This window comes from Calonectris borealis, chromosome 7 (assembly GCF_964195595.1).
Source record: "Calonectris borealis chromosome 7, bCalBor7.hap1.2, whole genome shotgun sequence".
Lineage (NCBI taxonomy): Eukaryota > Metazoa > Chordata > Aves > Procellariiformes > Procellariidae > Calonectris > Calonectris borealis.
In genome coordinates, this window is record NC_134318.1 from 4,348,550 (window position 1) to 4,370,184 (window position 21,635).

The window sequence follows — 21,635 nt, forward strand, 5'->3', positions numbered from 1 at the left end:
AATTACAAAAATATAGTAATAAGATGCACGGGATACATAGAGGCCGTCAGCTGGAGGACAGAAGCGATGCCTCCAAGCTGGACACAGTTTCATCTCTATAGCTGGAAATACAAAGATACGGGGGAGCTTTCAAATTCTTCCTGTAAGGTTTCCACCTATGAGATAGCATTGAAAATAATCCTGCAGATGAGGCAGCAATTGCACAGGTATTTCTGTAGGTTTTAAGTGCATTCTTAGCATTCCCTAGTGCCAAAAACCATTCCCCTCCTAATCCCATTCGACCCTATTTTTTTGATTTTATCTAGCACACAGGCACTGATAAAGTAGCACACCTGACACAAAAGTACTCAGCTTCTACTCCATCTCCGGGCTGACTGTAATGGAGAGGTTGATTAATTTTGTATTAGCCAGATGCACAACTGAAAATAAATCCCAAGCCATTGATTACACTGGAAGAACAAGCAGATAAGGCATTTTCTTTTCATACCTTTAGTGCTTAATTATACAAAGGTTCTACCCACAAGGACTGTAAGAAAACAGCTGAGCACAGCTATGGGACTTCTTTATTACTATTTTCTATGTATGATTGTTTATGTTCTTGAAGTATAAAATGAAATATTTTTTTGTAAGATTCTGGTTCATTACGGGTTTATTTCTGGATAATGAAGAAAACAGTCGTTTATCTGAAGCCATTCACTCAGTTTATCTTTCCGTGTGAGTATGTTCATAACTATTTTAATTATCAGACAACAGCAGGTTCACTGATTATATGGAGCCGTGTGAAGACCATGCCTGTAAATGTCTGGCTTTAGCTGCAGTTTGTATACCGAGCAATTCGAAAACATTTAAAATACAGTAGTCTCCAGCACCTTTCTTTGAGCACCCAGAATGTTATTAGCCAAGCAGGGACTCTCATCACCTGTTAATCACTACCTCCTTAGCAGAATAAAAAGACCAAGGCTTGAAGACCAAACAAAACAAAACTGCTAAGGCCCTGGAGCTGTAAAACCACTCGCCCGTGCCACTATACCCATTGGTGTTATTAACTAAACAGATAAAATTGTAGATATGAGGAGCAATTGAGTTGAGCGGCATCCCAGAGGCAAGCTTCTGCGTCTTCCTGATTAGCTTCATTCAATTACGTCTTCCTAATTGCTCATGTGCTAAAGCTCATTAAATGCAAAATAATATTGCTTCCTGCAGGTTGTGCACTTGAGATTTGACAAATGGACACCACTGGTGTGTACCTTTCAGATACTGCCAGAGAGATTTCAAAGAGCAGTTACAGCTATCAAAAGCAAAGCAGACTGCTATTTTTTGTGGTTGGAGGATCCTCAATCTCATTGTGAGCTCAGTGACAGAGTATTTCCCATTTTCTTCTAAACTACTGGTAAATTTTCACTTTAAAATCATTCAACTTTTTTTTCCCCCAAGACAACCAAAATTTCAGAGTTAAGGTTAACGCAGCAGCTCATAATTTTAACGCAGCAGCTCATAATTTTAACAGATTTTTTAATTTAATCAAATAAAACAAATCTGCAGACTTGTCTTTAGCTTTATAGTGTTAACCTGTAACTAACGCAGCCCAGAAAGATGAAATACCACAACTTCACAGAGCTACACTTTAGGACTTTTTCAGTTCTCTTTGGTGAATTCAAGTTTCTTCTTCATTAGCTGTTCATCCAGAAATTATTCCAGAGTATTTCTGAGCAAAAAGTCTCTAATATTCCCAAACCACATTGCACATGTAAAGGCAGCATGATTTTTGCAGAAGATACTCTGTTGTTACGTAGACAAGCAAGGAAGAGTTGGGTTTTTTTGGTTTTTCTTTCCCTCTCCAAAAAAAAACAACCCAAAACCAATTAGTAATGGGTCAACAGAACAGATAGCTCACAAAATGTACCTACACACATGAAAAACGTCAAACTTCCTCCTCTCATTTACAAAACAGTACTTACCAAATGAGACGGTATGTACAATATTAAAAAAACAAAAATTCATAAAATTTTTTCCGCTTTAACCACTCCTGTACTGTAGCCAAGCAGGAAAAAGGGCTCAAATAAACCTTAAAATGCTTCTCGGAAGGGAAGCATCACAAATATCTCTCCAGAGCCTCTTACCAGAAAATTCCCTATCTGCATTGAGAAATACTTCTGGTTTATATTTAGCATTAAATACTTCAAAAAAACTTCAAATTATTAGAAAGCTAATAAAGAACAGTGCCCAGATTTTTTCAATTAATTTTGCAATAAAAAGCAGTAAAGGAAAACTTGGAAGGACAAAAAAAAGCACTGAAGAAAGGGAAACAGACCTGAAGTTTCCGACTTGTGTATCTGAAATTTTGCATGCTAAACAAAATGGTCTATACCAACGACTCAGAAAGCCCTTTAGCACCTCTTACTATAATTTTGAAGCTCAACTTTGGAGAAAACCATAACACAAGCTTGAAGATACTGGTTTTCATCTTTATACATCTAAAAACCTCGAGAGAAAACACCGGATGCCATGGAATTACAGGTAATAATTGTGGTACAAATCTTGTTCTAAATTCAAAAGTAGCCATCCTACCGAACATCAGCTACAGGGAACTACTCCCCCATCTGAGAGAGAACAATATAATCACAATATAAACTCATAACAATATAACACATCAACTGCTCTGTCATCTAGTATCATTATCAGCTATATCATGTGGAAGAAAAATAAGTCCACTCGGTCTTCCTTTGATGTTTTTTCTGAAATCTTTCAAAACGTACTACGGTTTTGGTGTGCTTTTTTTGAGTAATTAATTTTTGTGCTGTGTTACCCATTTGCAACCAAAAAAAAAAAGCCCAGCTATTTCTTCAAGGAACATGATCAGTCTGCATTGGCTAACTAGTCGCAAAGAAAACAACAGAACTACCATCTCCAGCAAGGTCAGTGCACCAGGAGATGCCTTGTCTTAAGCTTGGACCATCCGGAAGCTGGGATGACACTTTTAATGAGGGAGGCCCCGAGCTGCTTACCGCTGTGTGTTCCTCTTTAGGACCTAACAAGTAAGTCTGCTCAAGCAACTCTGTTTAGAAATAAGCTGTGAAATTAGTCTCATGCAAGACTTGCACAGCAGGTCAAATAATTAACTCCTGTCCCGTTATATATCCTTTAAATCAGGCAACCACTGGGCAGTAACAGAATTATATGTAGCTGCTCAAACCAATCACGTTCCAAAACAAGATGATATTACTAATAGAAAACCCTTCTTGTCCGTATAATTGAGTAAACACAAAGAGCTCACTCTAGCAAATAAAGAGAAAAAAAAATTATTTTGGCGATAACTTGTTTTTCTCAACAGAGAGTACCACAGAGCAGGATTTGACCTATTTTAAAGGACAAATAAATCAAGTATTTAACGTTGCATCCATATTGAGGCAATCAGTAGCTTAAAAATCAGTGACTAAAACTACGATATTACACTATAGGATTCAAGCAAAGCAAACAATGCTAGTAAACTATCTATCACTCTGCAGGAGTATGTTCAAAAATGCCTAACAGTCTGCAATACCTTGAATAGAAACCCCTTTTAGATGTTTCTAAAATGAGAAGCGATAATGTTTATCACTACTGAATTCAAAAGAGAAAACTGAAATAACATTGTAGGCAAACACACTCAAAAGCATACCATGATATCCATCCTTGTGTGAAGATCAACTTTCTAGAATTCAGACTAGATTTGTTCAGCCTTCAATTGCAGAGAAATCCCATTTATCTATAAATCCAATTTGAGAACACAATCTCTCTCCCTTGCTTCCTTTTTCACCTCCTGAGCCCTTCACTTTGCAATCAGGCTTAACTAGGTGCATCACGGTAATTTGACATTATTTAAATATTTGATTTCTGCTCATTGTAGCCTACATATATAAACTATTCATCTCCGCACCAATTTAAGGTCTGCCATGCCTCAATACACTGTCTAATAAATACTGCAGTAAAGGACAGACTTTTTCTTACTTTTTTTTTAAAGCTAACCCAATAAGACCCTCAGATTTTTTTTTTTTTTAAATCCATCTATTGCTTTCTTCTGTTTACTCAAAAGTTTTCCTTTCGCCATCTACAAAAGAATTCTTACCTCTCAACAGAGATTCCCTAAAAGAGATGAGAGATAGGGTATTTGCCTGGGAGGAAACCCAGTGATCACAGCTGTGCATAAGGACAAAAGTCTTCAAGACAAAAATCTTTCCGAGTCCGTTCTACTTGCTCTATTAAGTTCACATTAAATATTATTAACATCATAGTTTTACCTGTTGCAAAAGTCAAAGGCATTTATTCACCTGACCCTATAGGCCAGAGTTACAAACTGCAGTTACTTCAAACACTACAGAAATATTTGTAGAAAAGGGGTGGTGGTGTTTGGTTTGGGGTTGTTTTGGTGGTTGTTTTGGTTTTAGGTTCAAAACCCCAGACGTTTCCTCACCACAGGAATTCCATATAAATCCCTAGCAATTGAGTGAGTTTACATGGGCTTTAGTCAAGAAAAACACCGTCTATATTTAATGATAGTCAACAGCTGAACAGTAATGATCCCCTAAAACTGAAAACGATTACTGTAAAACGAATGCATTAAAATGAGCGGAGAGAGCTCATCCTTTACACTTACTGCCCAAACACACGACTCTGCTCCCACTACACACACTACAGCAGAGATACTGTTGTCTGGAACACGAACTCAGACCCTGCAGAAGTTCAGACCTTCTAGAAGCGCTGAAAAACCCGGACCCCTATTTAAAGCCTTTCTAATTGGGTGTCCATATTTACCAAGTAATCAACAAAGAAAGTCAACATCTCCTCTGAAAAAAGATTTCACGCTTCTTTTTTTTCAGAACAACTTAGTTATAGTACTACTGATCTTTTTCTATACTAATTACTTAAAACTTCATATTTATTGCTATTGTAATTGGCGGTGTCCTTGCAATAACCCACTGTTCAATCACGTCTTTGCCACATAATAAAACAGAAAACTTATACTCGTCATTGATGCAGTTAAAAATGCCATTCCTGATATATAAATCAATTGAACTGAAGCAAAACTGGGCATCTGAAGTGATCCAAAACCAAATCCGTAATTCATAATGCACAGAACCTGTGCTTTAAAGGACACAGCTATGAGTCAGTTCTTGTTATGTGAAAATCAAATCATAATCAAATCAAGTTTTGATCAGGTTGAAGTTCCTGTGCCTTGTTTTAAACAGATACTTCTCATCAAAAACGGATTAGATTGAAGCATAGTAGCAACAGGGAGGTAGTTGCTATCACAGTTTATTTGTCACCATATGACAGTCTCATATAAGCATTCAGAAAATTATTCTTACTGCTCGACTGAGTGAGATGAGGAAAAATGAAAGTTTGGAAAGTAATGTGACAGGGCAGGGACAGTGATGCACAGGAGCAGAAGGAATATGCAGCTTGCCAAGCTAGCAACAAAGTTCAGCGGCAGAACGCAGAACCCAAAGATACGGGAGAGGTCGTTGTAATGCACAAAAACGGGTATTTACAGAAGACTGAGCATGAAAGAGGATGAGCACCAGAACTCCTGGCTAGCAGGAAAAAGGGAAAGTCTGGAGAAAGAGGAAGGAGTAAATGGGTGTTTCTCCCCACCCCCTTACTTTAAAGGGGCTTTAAAGGGGTAAATTCACAGATTCTGGAAACTCGGGTTTCTGCTCAGAAAATATCTCTCTGTTTCAACTCATACCTCATCCCATTCCTCACATGCCCTATGGCTGCAATGAAGTCTACAGCAGAGAGCACTGCAACTTTGGAATTTCCTAACAGCTCAGATTCCTCTCCCCAGACCTATTGCTTCGTCTTAAGAAAACACTTTTAGAAAGGGTTAGTTTGAAAATGAGCTTCAGTAAAGAAAAAAATACTTGTGCTATGAATACTGTATTTCTAAGCCATAATTTAGGCACATAACCCAACCAATCGTGCAGTGGAAAACTTATTGGAACCCACCTATGTTTGCAGGCTACCTACAACCCACCTCACTCCTGAGCAGCTCAAGGCTTCTGGGCTGACACAAATAGTCTGCGGCAGTCATACTTCTTAAGGTAGAAAAAGATTGCTAGCCTCCCATGTCACCATGACACACTCAGGAATTCTCAGTTTCCAAACTATTGCTACGCATACAATATGTGAATACAAACAAGATAGCACAATACTTCCAATTAAAATTAAAATTGAGTGGGCAATGTAAATAAATGGTGGACCACGGTATGAATAATATGGCACTAAGGGACATAGGCAGATTTTAAATGCTGTCATTTGTAGTATACCTCTGTTAGTTTTTTGCAACTCAGACTAGTCTAGTTACTGCTCTTCAAAAACAATATCAAAGTCTGATTTCCTCCAAAGTTATTTCAATAAATAGCCAAGTTTAAATATTTACATTTGTTCTTACTAAGGGCCCCCTAGTAAAGAAATACGGTCAATTAGTATGAGCTATCCTACCACCAGACCTAGTGGCCTACTGATCTGAAAATGTATTTATACGTAAGAGAAAAGAGGAAAAAAATGAAACAAGCAGGTTCTGCTGATCCAGCTGGAGGTGTCACAGCATTTCAGCAATTAATCGAGATATGGATTTACTGAATTAGTGCAGATGGAGTTTATCTTGTGGGAACAGTATCAGAACGCACAGAACTACACAAAAAAATACAAAACCAAGGATTGCTTGGAATAGTATTTTGAATAATTAAATTGGCAGTGTCCCATCTACAGCAAGTGGATTCTGTTTAGATTGAAATTAAGAACGTGCATCTGTGCAGAAGGGGGACCTCGGCAGCTAAGTCAGGCCTGGAGGGGAAGACGTCAGTAGAGCCAAACTGAGCTCTGCGCAGGAACGGTCGTTGCCTTCAATGCCTTTATGCTACTTAGAACAGAGAGGCAAAACGCGCATGTGTATACACACTTTACATTAATGAATGCGTGTCTGCAAGTAAATTCAGGATATTCATGACTGAAGAGCTTCACTGCAGAATAAACACACGGAGCAGTTACAGTATAATCCCCTCTACCCAGCAATACACACAAATCCTACCTCATCCCCCCAAAATTAAGGGAGAAATGTACCACGCCTGAGAAAGCGCTGTCCTAGTCACACTATGTCAGTGCACCATCTCTCTTGGCTAAAAGGAATTCATTTCAATGAAAGGGGTAAATTTGTTCTGTGAAATCTGGACATGAGATGGAGATCACGAAATATTCTAGAAAACTTGACTTCATTCCTTTAACTCTATGTCAAAACACTGACTAAATTGTCAAGTAAATTTACACAGAGACATTTCTCTACTCAAGGCTCTTTCAAACATTACCATTAAAGCACAAAAATGACCAGTACAGGGGTTAGCTCTGCTCAACATGCACACTCAATGGCTATAAACCAACGTATGAACGCACAGACACAACTGTCGCTGATTTTTAGGAGCTCAAGCCCAGTATCACTGGAGTCACAGTTCACTCTATGAAAGTCCCAAAGTCCAAGCCCCTCTTACAGGAGAGGACACAAGCTGTGCCAGTGCCCTTTCACAAGGGTTTCTGCTGTGCCTGCACCGGGCCTTCCCTTCCCAGACATGAATCTCACCTTAAGAAAGGGCACCTGTCCTTTGGAGGAAAAGCACCGGCTCAGTATTCACAGCTTTCTCACATCAACTGATAGCTCAGGTCAGTCCTGAGGAGACCCAGAGAACATCGATGCTTGCAACCATATAATCCAGGCAATCCAACACACAACACCTCGTGTGCTGCAGCCTAAGGCTGAGCGGAAAGAACTTGGTAGGCCAGTGCCTAGAAGAGGCTCTTTCCTAGCCTATCCCTCAGTCTGGTTGTTCCAAGGATACCGGGATCCGGGATTTGCTTCTTCTCAACAAGCGGCTTCCTGCCTCATCCATCCCAGCACCATCACAGGGAGCACGCAGGGTACTCGGTCACTTCTGCCAGGAGGCCAAGGGCTGAAATTTGCACATTAATTAAGATGAACCTTGTTTCCGATGCCCATATTTCATTAATTTAACTCGCCTCTTGCCAAAGGGAAATTGATATTCTGCGGACTCAAAGCATTGCTAGTGGCACTTCAAGACATCCCAGCAGTTACACTTCAAAGAACTAAACCCGTCAGAGGAACTAATGGCTGAACTACAACTCAGAGACATCACGGACAGCTCTTCTCCCCTTAGGATCACTGCAGAGCCAAGTGCCAGAGCTCCCAACCAAAAGCGGCGAGTTCTCACAAAGCAAGCAAACAAATTACTTCTGTTCTGAAGAACAGAGGCTTTCCCAGGCAGCCCTTAGGCGAGCACCTGTTTGCATTTCTTTTCTTCCACTGGATATGTACAGTATAGGGCTCAGGGAATGATAAATGGGCTACATGTATTCAAATATCCATTTTCCTGAGTTAATTTCCTGCCCAACAGTAATATATCAAGATCTGAAACTATTTTATTTTTAAAGTAGCCTCTTAAAGTGATTTGTGAGGCCCTTTAGTTATTCAATTTTTGTAGCATAAGACTCTGTTAGACTGAACGAAAGACAGTAACTAATAGAGGGGGCCCCGTGCAGCAGAAAAACAGCTGAAGGAGCTTACGCCTGAACAATCCTGGTGGCAAAAGTGAAAAACACAGTTGTGGTTTTCACAGGAAAACCCTCACTTAAAAAGCAATCTCGCATTCAGGATAAAGATAAAGACTATTTAAATGGCCATTCCTTACATCCCGATAAAAAAAAAAATCTGCTTAACCCTTATGGAGTGAAATACGCATTTCAATAAGAAAACCTCATTAGCCTCAATTTTATTTTCATTTCAGATGCCAGCACTAACCAGAGATGGACTTAATCTCAATTAGTTAAACACCTTCTAAGCATTGAAGTTGGCAAGAGGTGTGTTTCTTCCCGCCTGGCCCACGTGCCTTGCAAAGTCTGAGTTTCAGTTTAAGAATCCAGCAAGGATAGAGTTTTACATTACACCTAACCTGGAAGCCGCTATTAAGCCCTTCCAGATGTGGCATCGCCCTCCTCTGCTGCAGGTCTAGCAGTTATGCAGCGGCAGGGCGCATCGCCTCAGCTTATTGAGCCCACAGAAAATAAACCCAGCAAGCTCTAGTTGCTCATGCAGTAGTTTGGGTTTTGGGGGGGGTATTATGTGCAAAAGGAGTCAGAAGTAAGAGCTTCTGTTCTTTCGATACAGAGGCCAAAAACCCTAACGTTTATATAAACGAGGCCTGCCTTTAGTCTACTTTTAAACCAAGCATCCCCACGCACCCTTCTCTCAGCGGTAGCAGGAAAACCAGGAGCAGGGTGGTGCGGCAGATGACTCTCGCGCAGGTCGTTCAGCACAGCCAGGCGGGCGGCCGGGCTCTCCTGGCGATCTGCCGCCTTGGGCAGCCTCCCACACAGCCAGCCTGGCACCCAAGGTTTAAAAAAAAAAAAAAAAAAAAGAGTAGGTGTTTAATGTTCAACACAACGTTACTACATATACCATGATGTGAGATATTTTCAATACCTAGTGGTCACAGTTTTCCACCAATTCCTGCTGAGGTCAGTTACTTCCTCAATTTCTTCCTAATGTATCCCAAACAAGACTCCCCCAGAAAAAACCCCCACGTTAATTCAGCCCTTCGAGGGCCTTCATCAGCTTCAGGACGAAAACCAGTATCTACTGTCTTGTATTTCAACCAAAATGAGATTTCCGTCCCCACCCCACTTCATCTGCATGGTAAGGTAGCCTGCAATGAAAACACTAACATGTATTCCTTCAAGCTTCCCGAGCATGAAATCTTTGTCTTGCAGAGGCACTTCTGCTAGCAAGTCCTATACTCTGAGAAAAGATCCAACTAGCAGGTTAGAACTAAACAAAACCCACCGAGCCATCAGTGCAGATACATATGCCACAGTGCAGATGTCAATGGCACATCTCCTGTTTAACAGGCTAGAGTAGTCCAAAGTAAGGAAATGAGTCTGGAACTAGAAGATTAGAAGATAACATCATCCTACTCCAGTGCCAAGTCCAAATTCACCCATACATTTAAAAAAAAAAAAGTTAAAAAAAAAAATCAAAATAGCTCATCCCTACTTTACCATATATTACAACGTAAGTACTGGTTCCATACCAAATGCAAGTGGAATTCAAGCACTGACATTTTTGGATGTTATGTGATAGGGTGGTATAACAAGTCCCTGAGTCAGCTGAGATGTAGGGAGACAAGTGTCAGGTTGTGCAGGGGAACACAGACAGCCCTTGCAAGGCCAGCCTTTCCCCTCCTGCCCCTCAAGATCTCCCTAAAACATAATCCAAATTTGCATTTGCATTACAAGATGATAACATAAGGACCAAGATGGTCTCACCTCCGAGTTTATTAATTGAGGATTTTTGTCAGTATTCTCATTTTACAGCTAAAAATCTTCAAGTGAAACGTCAGGGACTTCCCAGACCTTTTATTCATTTGTGTATAAAAAAAGGCAAAACAAGTCAACTTCAGCTTAAAAGCAGCCCCAAAAAGTGACCATCTTCAAAAATCCTTCAGAGAGGCCATTATATTAAACAGATCACCACAATTCACAATCCCATTAAACACTAAAATCCTAGTAACAGAATCATTGCAACTTTTGTTGGTGGATCTTCAGGTTTGCTTTTGGTGTTCTTTTGTTTTTAAACAATGATCAGAATTATTTTTACCTTTCTTTCATCTTTTAACAGTAAAGAATAAATTACTGGTACCCCCAAGTGACGGGTGTACACTAAGTCTGAATGCTGAAGACTATTAAATCTGTTAATTGTCGAATAATCATTTTTGCTGCATCAGTTTGGTGTGGCATGAAAGTGAGCACAGACAGCTTTTAAATTCAGCAGCCTTCGCTACTGACCAAAAGATTGCTGCTGAAGTGTTTCTTCTAGTCATACGCATTGGATTAAAAAAAAAAAAAAAAAGACGACAAAAAAAAAGGAAAGAAATTGGATCCTGGGTTTCCACCTTCCTCCTCACTGCTTCTTTTAGCTTGAGAGTTTGCCTCTGAATTTAAGAGTAGCACTGTAAAAACAAGAGATTGTAGCTGACCTAATTTCACATATTGCAAGGCTATAACTGACATTTCTACTTTTACTTAAGCTAAAATATTACTTAAAACAAAAAAAACCACCACCTCTTTGCAGCATTTCTCCTGCTTGGAAAAGAGCCAACTAGGGGCAGCAGAAATCGTAAAACCAGATTTCTTTCTTTTTTAAAACAACAACAAAAAAACCCCACATTACCATCCAACCACAGTCTTACATTTATTATGGCATACTATATGATTGAGCAAAAGAATACTACAAATAAATCATTGGCAAAAAAACCACTGAATGGGTTCATCAACAGTACATTGAAACTATTGCGATAACTCTCTAACAAAAGAACTGTTTTTTTAATAATTTGGGAGGGGGTGTTTTTTAATACAAAGAGACTACAGTAGATGTAAAGTATTTACATTTCATCAATAGATTTTACATACTCCCCACAGCAAATGATTAAGCTGGAAAGGATGGATCAGTATGAAAATTTTAAGTACCACCTGAAGAGAGCTGGCTAAAATGGGATGACAAGGAGACTTAGTTCAGATGGGTACTTTGTCCTGAAAGGTGATAAGAGTTCTCCACAAATGCGTGGTAACATATGACCTTTCAGCTCACTGAAAACTTGGAACAAGAAACGCAGGCCACAAATTTATTAGTGGCACAAATGGAGACAAAACTTGAGCACAAATTCAGATTGCTTTGCGTGTCACTTAAGGCACCACTGACAAAAACATTGCTATGGAAAAAAAAAGTCCCTAAAGGCCCGTGCTTATCAGTTACGGATGGTAACAGAAAAAGTCAGAGCTGTATTACATTACAGCACAACCGCCAGCCACCAATGCACAAAATACACTTTACTGCGTGAAATAACGCCAACAGAGGCAGTAAAGCCCAGCTGGCATCGTAAGGGACTGTCAGGATGTCACCTGGACACAAAATAAAAATACCAGCAACCACGTTCAAGAGAGGAATTTAGCCGAAAGAGGTACAGAGCAGGATCACGAGGGGAAGGAGAATCTACTTTGCAAGGGCAGCCTCCAGAAACGTGTTTGTTTAATTTAGTGAGCAAAAACCAAAAGGGGGAATTATTGCTCTCTAAATGTTCCTTTGGATGGCAAGCAGAACCACCAGTGATGGAAACACATTACCTGAACTGAAAGATTACGCAGGCACTATCAGCTAGCCACGAATAAATTGTCTCATTTCTACGAGATAACGGCATTGAGCCAAATGAACAAATGAGATTCTGGGGAAGCTTTCTAATAAGTACAGGAAGAAAGCAGCCTAACCATTTCCAAGGCAGTCCTTGATAAAGTTTTTAAGGCTACTTTGTAACATCATTAATTGCTGTGGCTGGGGAAGATCTGATGACTCAGGAGGTCGAGCAAAAACATCTGAAATAGAGAAAATATGAGCTAATGGAGCAAAATGCAGTAATAGAGGCATGCAACTAACTGTGCACAGCCACGACCATGAAAACAGATCACTTGCACGCTAGATGCAAAGAAATAGGTTATAATTTCTGCCATAATTGATTTTTCCTGTTTGTATTCATGATTGTTCTGCTGTTAAAATAACCACTCTGTTTTTAAATTGCAATTGCTAAAAAAGTGCATCTTTTATGTTATATGTTAGATTACAAATTTTGTTATTGCAAATTAGAACAACTCTACCAGTCCCAGGCACGCCAAAGTACTTCTCTGCAATGATGTAAGTACAGAACATAGTTTTCCATTTAGCTGCAAGAAATATATTTCAAAGTAATTGCTTTTATAAGCATTGCCTCATTAGCTGGGTAGCATTTGTTGAGTAACCAGTAGCCCACCCTGGCTTAAATTAACTTCCATACAATTTTTTCTCTAGTATAGTATTATGGTATTTATATGAACTACCTTGAAGATATTAGAAGTACTTTTTGCTAAATTTACCCTTTCCTGAACCCGGGACAGGGGGGATCAGTTCATTCTCGAGTTTGTATCAGGGTGCTGCACGTTCCTCAAGCAACAGCATTTCTGAACTTTTCCCCCAGTAAAGTACCAATACTCTTGGCTATATGCATAAAAATTATATTCAACGAAAAGCAAAGCCCCCTCTGTTCAGACTACATAAGAGAACATTATCATTAAGGATAAAAACAAGTTTGGGTTCTGTGCTAAAACAATAACATGAGTCAGGACGAAAAGGAAAAAAAAAGAAGAAAAAAAAACCAACCACCACGACAAACAAAAAAACCCACAAAAAAACCCAGGAGGAATATCATGACATGGCCATACTAGCAGGGGTCATTGTAAACTCGTCTGAAACACTGGCTTAGACAGAAAACACAAAATTTCAAGAATCTAAGTTAATGCACTAAAAGAAAGTCTGTAAAACCCCAATACTGTCTGAATACTGTCTCCAAAGTTGTGGATATTTGGAGTAGATATATTGCTCAGTCGTCCACAGTATTTAGACCTGACTTTAAAATATTCTGTATTTTCAGGTCTTCTCCGTTTCCTAATAACAGAAGTGAAAGCTTTATTGGCAAGTTTTCATAGAATTATTGCAAGCATTCAATATAAGAAGCAAAAAAAAAAAAGTCAAACTGTTGCAAGGCAATTTAAAAACCAAAAAGAAATCTAATTAGCTGAGTTTCTGCTGCCATCGCTATCTGTCGGTGATGCAATTTTCACCTGCTCACAATAACTCCTGACACAGAGTGAAGAAGTTGCACAGACTCTCCTAGCACATGACCCCATCAGGCAACAAACATATGAACAACAGATCACTAACTGCAACCACGTGTTTACAGCCTTTTTAAGGAAGGAAGTCGCTATACATTTTCAGTCACACTATCATTAATGAATGACAATTTTATGTATAACAGTGGACAACTATCTTTCCCTTCCTCTAAATCACCGGTAACAAAGAAGTACAATTTGCCTACTTTTCGAGATAAGAACATTAATTAACATGGAAGTTTGTTGTGTAAGAAGTAGAAAGGATCTGTTTTCCTACTGCGAAATATCAAACTGCCTACTACTTTACTTTCTGGGGCACCTGTGCCATGAGTTTTGCACACTTCAGCATCATTCAAGTGTAACTAGAAATGGGTATTCAACTGAAATTCTCAATGTTATTTTGATCAAAGATGTCTTTTTGGATGAATGTTATGACGTTGCCTGTGTGAATACAAACAAAATCACAGTAAAAAGTACTGCATTACATGTTCAGCCTACCATGAATGCTCTGTTTTCATGACCCCAGAACGGATATAGCCCAGTGCAGTCCTACCATCCTGCTTTCCTCCCCTCCCTTCAACTTATTCCCATTGCTCTCCAGCATCCACTTCCCCCCGTGCCGCTGAACAGGCCAGGGAACATCCCGCTGCCACGCAGCCTCTCCTCCCTCAAATCCAGCATTTTGCTGCTCAAAGAGCACTTGACAACCATCACCAAGTCCAACATTGCAAAGCACAACGGCCCCACTCCTCCACTGTAATAAATTATTAAAAAGCAGGCTAATTGTATCCAAGCATAGATCAAGTATCTGAAAGATGAGCAGCTCATACACTTCACTTCAGTGTCAAGAATGACAGCTATAATGACAGTGTATAAAAATGGATAAAGTTAATTGATGGACATCAAATTCAACATAGGGTTGGGCTGGGGCACGGAAGGGAACAAAAGGATGTTTGGAGAACAATTAATAGAGCAAGAAAAATATACGTTCTTCTTGATACCAAAAAACCTAAGCAAAATTGAAGTAGGATTGAATACTTCTCACAAAAGCAAAACTACTGTACTTCATAACTGCCAAAATAGAGTTTTCTAAATGAAAATGCAGCAGCAAGAATAAGTCATAAATATGTACTATTACAGCTTACCTACATGGAAGGCGTAAGTGCCACTTATAATGAGCAACTTCATCACAGACATTCTGAAACCATACTCAGTTTTTACATATTCCCCTCATTATTCTTAAGAGCATTTAAGAACAAGTCTGTCAAACTCAGCTCTTCAACATTTTTAAATTGTTCAAAAGAATAAATCTTAATCAGTTATCTAGGTCTGTAATTTTTTATTACTATAGATAATTGGCAGAACACATAGTATTTCTTAATTGAATTCAACAAAGATGCTGTAAGGATGAACATGAGCTATTGGCGCCACGGTTCAGGATTTCTGAAGTATTGTTTCTCTAGAAGACCCTCATTGTGGATCTTTTCTCAAGTTTTTGGTCAGATATGTATACAGCTCGCTAACAATTCTCTCTCAAAAGAAAGTTCTGAGTGCTGTAGCTGTCGATTTACAAACAAAGCAAGGTAAAGTATTTCTTCAATGAATAAGAGGAAACAAATGTTAATGCTAGAGTCTGATACTGAATAATCATAACTTAAGATTTTATCTTGTCTCATTAATCAACAGCTTTATAAAATGTAATCATCGGCAGATACTTAAAATCATGAAACATACCCAGATCTTTCTTTATCATAACCTCTCTTTCCTACCAAGTATCAAACTACTTTTTCAAGTAGTAATTCGGGGGGGGGGGGGGGGCAGAAATTGAAATGAAGACACAGACTCATCCCACCCCTCCCACAGCTACACCCCCACAGCAAAAACCTTACCTTCGTCATTCTGGGCCAAACAACCTGCTAAGATAGTAGCAACTGCAATCCCTACAGCTAACCATTTCCAGAGACAAAACCGCTGTAACATTTTTTGTCAAGCTTCACTCAAGGCAGATCTGAAAAAGAAAGATTTGATACATGCATTAGTCAACAAACCTACACAAAGGTGAGTGATTACAAACTGTTTCGCGGGTAACTGTGTGTGTGTAACTACCTAAAGCATATATAGTCTGTAAGAGTGCGACGTTGTTTCTGTTAAAACAAGCAAGGTCAGCATCAATACATACATATGTACTCATTAACTTGATAATCATGTACGCACAAGCCTCCAAGTAAAGACAATGCAAGTTTCTTGCTTAAATCAGGTCTAATTTCCATAATTTCCATAAAATAAAGTATTTATGTTAGACTCATGCTATAAAGCACTTTGGAGAAATGACCGTATCGGAGAAATTCTGCCTATTAAAACTGGTGTTCAATTGCAGTCAGCAGAGACCCAGCATTCAAAAACATCACCCAGCAGAACCTCTCCCAGCAAAAATACGAGCGAACCCCAGAGATGGCCTTCTTTAATGAGACAGACTGTTGGTTCATGCCCAGCAAAGGAGGAAAAACAAAAAACCCCACGTGTACAAAAAAAACCAGGAGAATGAACTGGCCAAGACAGGTCTGGATGAACTCGAGAGCATATTTAGAGTGAGTAACATTAGAAAGTTATCTACATCTCTATTTTATGGCACCAATGAAGAGAATTAACATATTTCTGTAGCCTAGAACTGCATTATTTAAAAATACTCCTTCACATTTAAAAACATTGTGACAAATACAATGGACTTCCTAGCAACAGAAGCATGAAATGGAGAGGGACTGACAGCAGTATAAAAACAAGCTATGGTATAAAAGGGGCTTAAGTGCTGTCAATTTTCCCAAGCGAAGCACTAGACTCGGATTTCATCGCCACTTTCTGCTTATAACTTCCCACCGTGGTTACAAAACTGCTCTATTTCATTCCAAGTCAAACAAACAATTATCCCCCACTTAACAGCCTCGGCATTAACACCATCTGATCCTCTGTCAGCACGACATTATTGAAGATGTGCTATCATTTTCCTTCCACAAACCTAGCTTATAGAAAACACAAATGCATGGACAGCATCTAATTCACACAACACCCAAAAAAATACATCTACTTAGGGCATAAAAACATCCTTTTAGATCAACTCTCAACAGCTACCTGAGCCACAAGAAAGCAGGGTTTCCATTAACAGAAATAAGTGATAGTTTCATTAAGTACTGGACAAGCCAAGAATTTCTCTAAGATCTGAACTTATTCCAAATCATATCATCTTGCAAAACATTTTGGTTAATATGAAGGAAACAGTGCTATGATATAAACTGTTCCTCTTCAAAAATAAGAGACCAAAACGAGTATGCGTCAAGAGTTTTGGAGGAAAAACTGGGTTTTTTTCAAATGGATAAGGAAAGCAGGCAGTGAAATTTAACAAACCAGATTGAGTGGCCCATATTTACTTACATCTGTAAAGTTCCTAGGTGGTTGACGCTGTATATATTTAACCTGCTTCTGGGGCAACTCACATGGGTGGGATCTATTAGGCTCCCTTACATAGCAAGCAGAGCTCTTTTTTTCTTTGCAAAGACATGGATCACAGTTGACTTTTGGATTTTAATGCCAACATTCGCTATTCCAAACAATGCTGTAAAAATAAGGGAAGCAGCAAAACCGTTTAAAATCCTACACCACACACGCTGCTCCGCTTCTCATTCAGGGGTTAAAGATGAAGCGAAGCTTTTCCAATCTCCATCTTCATTCAAGTAGGACTCTTCCCACCCTGTTCAGCAGCAGTAGGTCACTGCAGGCAGTTAGCTGCAATAGGCAGCAATTTCAGGAAGAACTTAAATATCATACATCAAACAAGGAGGCAGCCTGTGTCTAATGAAGCAACAGTGCAGATCTCATGGGACTGTTCATTTTCATTTCAGCTAGACAAACATCAGTCTTGACAAAACAGCTCAAGGTTACAGGAATTAATGAATTCAAGCCATGCAATAGTATCTATGAACCATACAAAAGCACCCACCTTCCTCCTCCTTCTCTTCCACTGGCACGTCTACAACAGTTTCTGCCCCTAACTCCAGCAGAGACAGCTCAAATGAGAATTTCAGACCCTTCCTAAAGGGCCTATTATTCCTATACACGTGAGGAGACCAGAACTGTTCACAAAGATCTCACTATCCATAAGAAAAAACTATTCAAAAGCTTGCTACGCAACTATGATAAGGAAGCTTTCAAGCTCATCAAGTACGTTACCAATAACCTGAGGAGTATGTTACCCGTAGAGAAAGAGAGCAGCTAGTTCTTTTGGGGGGGGGGGGAAGCCACCCTTCCTCGAGGAACCCACTCAGGAACTTTGCCAGTGTTGCTCAAAAGTGGCTTTTTCCTCCCTTCTACTTACCAAAATGCTCATTTGATTACCGTCACCTGAATTTCCACTTAGAAATTCAGAAGTCATTCTGGATTTTGCAACAGTACCTTCAAAGAACAGGAATTACTTCCACCATAATATATTCTAGTTGACTACTTTTAAATAAAGGCTGAGTGTCTCCACGTTGCCCAAGTGGATTCAAATGAATCCAATGTCATCGTTCGACTTCCTGGGAATTTTTGAGGATGTGAACTTCTCAATATTTTACCATCTTTTCCTCCCACATTAAGAGGAGATCCTAAAAGAACTGGGCTCAGCCGCTTTTTCAGTTTAAGCAGACGGTGTTACTACATCAGGTGGCATCTGCTGTCAAGTGCTTCCAACCTTTTATACCTCAACAACCAGAAACAAGTGGTTCAGGAGACTATCTTAGTTTCTTCAGGTCAGTCTAAGAAAAATCACATCCACATGCAGATTACACGTGTTATAAGACCTAGAAAGAAATGCACGTACACACTTCAGAGGCCTCTGATACTTCATTTTACAACCTCGAAAAAAAAATCCAGATCTCCAATCACGATGTTCTATTTTAGAAAGTTATTCAGAGCTCAGCTGACATCCTTGAGTTGAGTCTACTCTAGATTGATTTTTAGGACAGAATCTTGGCAGATTTATGCTTGATTTTGATGAAGTGTCAAGTTAACCACGAGGATAGCAACACTGCTGCTCTAAGAATAAGCATCTCTATATGCAACTGTAATACAACAGAATAAAAATTGGTCCCCCTTTTTTCCTGCCATTTGTACCAGAAAAAACTGGTATGAAGTGTAGAAAGCAAGAATATTCTTAAGTTCAACAGATTCTGCTAACTCGGAAATAGCTCACAACAAACCACAAGTTACTACGAAGTCCCCAAAGGTAGACAATCTGTAAGAAATACAGCGCTGAACTCCAGATGCGCAGTCTGACAGGGCAAAGGACAATTATGAATTGATGACAGAACGAAGATCTGTAAAGTAAGAACATACAATACGTCTACAAGACTCAGTATTTTCCTGGAAAATATTCTAATGTTGCTACTTCAGAATTTTAAAATTTGATGTTACCACAGGCAATGAGAATTTATACACTTGAGCACAAAAAAACTTTAAATGAAAAATAAAAAGAATTAAAGTTTAGGGGAATTTCACTTCCTGTCATGTCCGCATTTAAAAAAAGAAAAGAAAAGTTTCAATAATGTTCTCTCCGGAGCATTCCCTGTTTGACTGTACAGCTGTACGGAGAAACAAAAATAGGCACAGATTTTCCCAGAGGAGCGGCGGCGGCAGCCGATCACTGGAGGTGTTTACAGCTCGACTGCAGCAAACTGGCATCATCGCACCCCAAGGAGCAATCATGTCTCCTCATTTCGCTTCTGGCCTTTTTTTTTTCTCCTTCCCCTCTCACCAGTGTAGCTACTGAATCAGCCAAAACGCCAACTAGTTATCAAGACGTTGGTCTCTGATAAACTCCTAACCCAAAACTAGAGCTTAAATTGCAGCAGAACATGGTGTTTCAGTAAACACTTGAAACAATTCAGCTTGATGAAGCAGAAAAAAAATCTAAATTTTTGACTGAATTTGCAGCCACCCAGAAGCCATTGGCTTATTCAGAACAGAACTGACGTATACACACCTGATTTCGTATGAAACATGGAATATAGTAGTACCACACCACATGAAGAAGTTGAAGCGTTTTCTTACCATTAGCAGCAAATCTGAAAACAACTTTGAGGCAAACATCCTATCAGGGCTTCGAACCCTTTGTAAGAGCAGAAAGTGCATACTTAAAAAGAAATCATTAAGTACACATCGATTCAGTAGACATGTAAACAAGTATTTGCCATTTAATATATATGCCAAAAACAATAGCTCCTATGTAATGGCTATCGTTGGATGAATAATATAGCATTTTAAAAAAACGATTAAATACCCATTTATATGTATGCTATTAATTTACACAACCAGCCAGAACTCCTTGAAGCATCAGAAGTTACACATTTTGCTTAGTGGTGTTGCTCTTTGTATATTACAATTGTGATAAATCTTTAAAAGCATACATATCTTTAAAAGTATATGTAACTGAATTGTTTAAACACAGGAAAAATTATAGTGGACAGTTTTATTATAAGGCTCATCTATATTATTACTGATCAGATGAACTCTTTTAAAGATTGTAGACGCAAAAACAGGGAGTGTCTGAAGTGCAAATACTTGTTCTAGAGAACTGATGCCATAATAAATCAGGAATGTCAGTAGAAACGGGGCGGGGGGGAGTCTCTTATGGAAGCCAAAAAGGAGATGAATTTGCTTCACAGTCTGACAGTGTTCCTGGCTTGGTTAAAGCTACGGTCCATTAAACCGTATGTCCCAAGTGTTTTATTTTTGTTGCTGAAACAATTATGTTGAACTGTCAACATAAGAAAAAAAACTTCCAAAATATTATTTAAACACAAGAACAGACAAAAAAAAAACACCAACTCTGGTCTGTCTCAACACCATTCTTAACTAATGTCACTTCATATGGTAGGCAGCTACATCTGGCTTAACATACGTCCTAATACAGTTAGGCACAGCAGAGCGCCTACACGTTTACAGTTTTAGCTGTTCCTAGTGCCACACAAACCGAACGCGGCACGGCACTGCGGCAGATGGGACACGTACAGCAGTCGTCGGTGGATGACCCCACATCCACGCTAAGTATCTCGGGGTTTTTTTTTTTACTTCTGATTAGCTGGGTCCTGAGCCCGAGTCACTGGTAGAGCACATCTGGAGCACATCAGCTGGAAAGCTACAGTGCTGGAAAACACCCTCACTTCAGGCTTAACCAGAAAAAAAAATAATTCCAGCTCATGAGCTCAGGGGCCGCTCCAGCTAGTTCAGGGCACCCTGGAAGGCTAAATGCCAGCCCACAAACTCCCATGCCCAATTGCTGCACTCCCCAGGCGGCTGCTGAGCCCATCTTATAGCATCCACTTACGACCAAGAAAAGAGCCAGCGAAGGAAGACTTTACCTTTGAATTAAAGCCATGTATGCTATTTATGGCTCTAATTCAGCAGCAAGTGTGAATAATTCCATGTACTGAAGTCAAACATCTGTTTAAATGCTTTTCTGAAGACGAATTTAAGCATAAGCAAATAGTTGGCTGAACCGGGGTTATGGTGAATAATTTACAGTGCAAATACTACCCTTTCTCCAGTTTTGGATGTTCCAAAAAACCAGAACACTACTACAGTTTTTTTTCCACTAACACTGCTCGAGCACTTCATAGGTAAATATTTCAGCCTATGGACTCTTGGATTTCCTCAACCCCTATTATATTAGCTATAGGGCTTTCATGCTATAGAATTAGCACAATTGGTATGGATTTTGTTACTCTCCTCTCCTCAGATAAAAGCCTTCAGTAATATGAAGACTTTTTAAAGACCAAATTTCAAGATCAAACATGCTTACAACTCCATTCCCT

At 39.3% G+C, this 21,635-nt stretch overlaps 1 protein-coding gene across 2 annotated transcripts in view; it reads right to left on the reverse strand.

The window, feature by feature from the left end:
- The window catches only part of PCDH15 (protocadherin related 15), an 827,781-nt gene that overhangs the window by 363,289 nt on the left and 442,857 nt on the right, over nt 1-21,635 (reverse strand). For both annotated transcript variants that reach the window (XM_075154074.1, XM_075154076.1), the window contains one exon: nt 15,684-15,802. In XM_075154074.1, coding sequence (XP_075010175.1) covers nt 15,684-15,774 — 91 coding nt within the window. In that variant the 5' untranslated portion in view covers nt 15,775-15,802. The remainder of the gene's footprint in view (nt 1-15,683; nt 15,803-21,635) is intronic.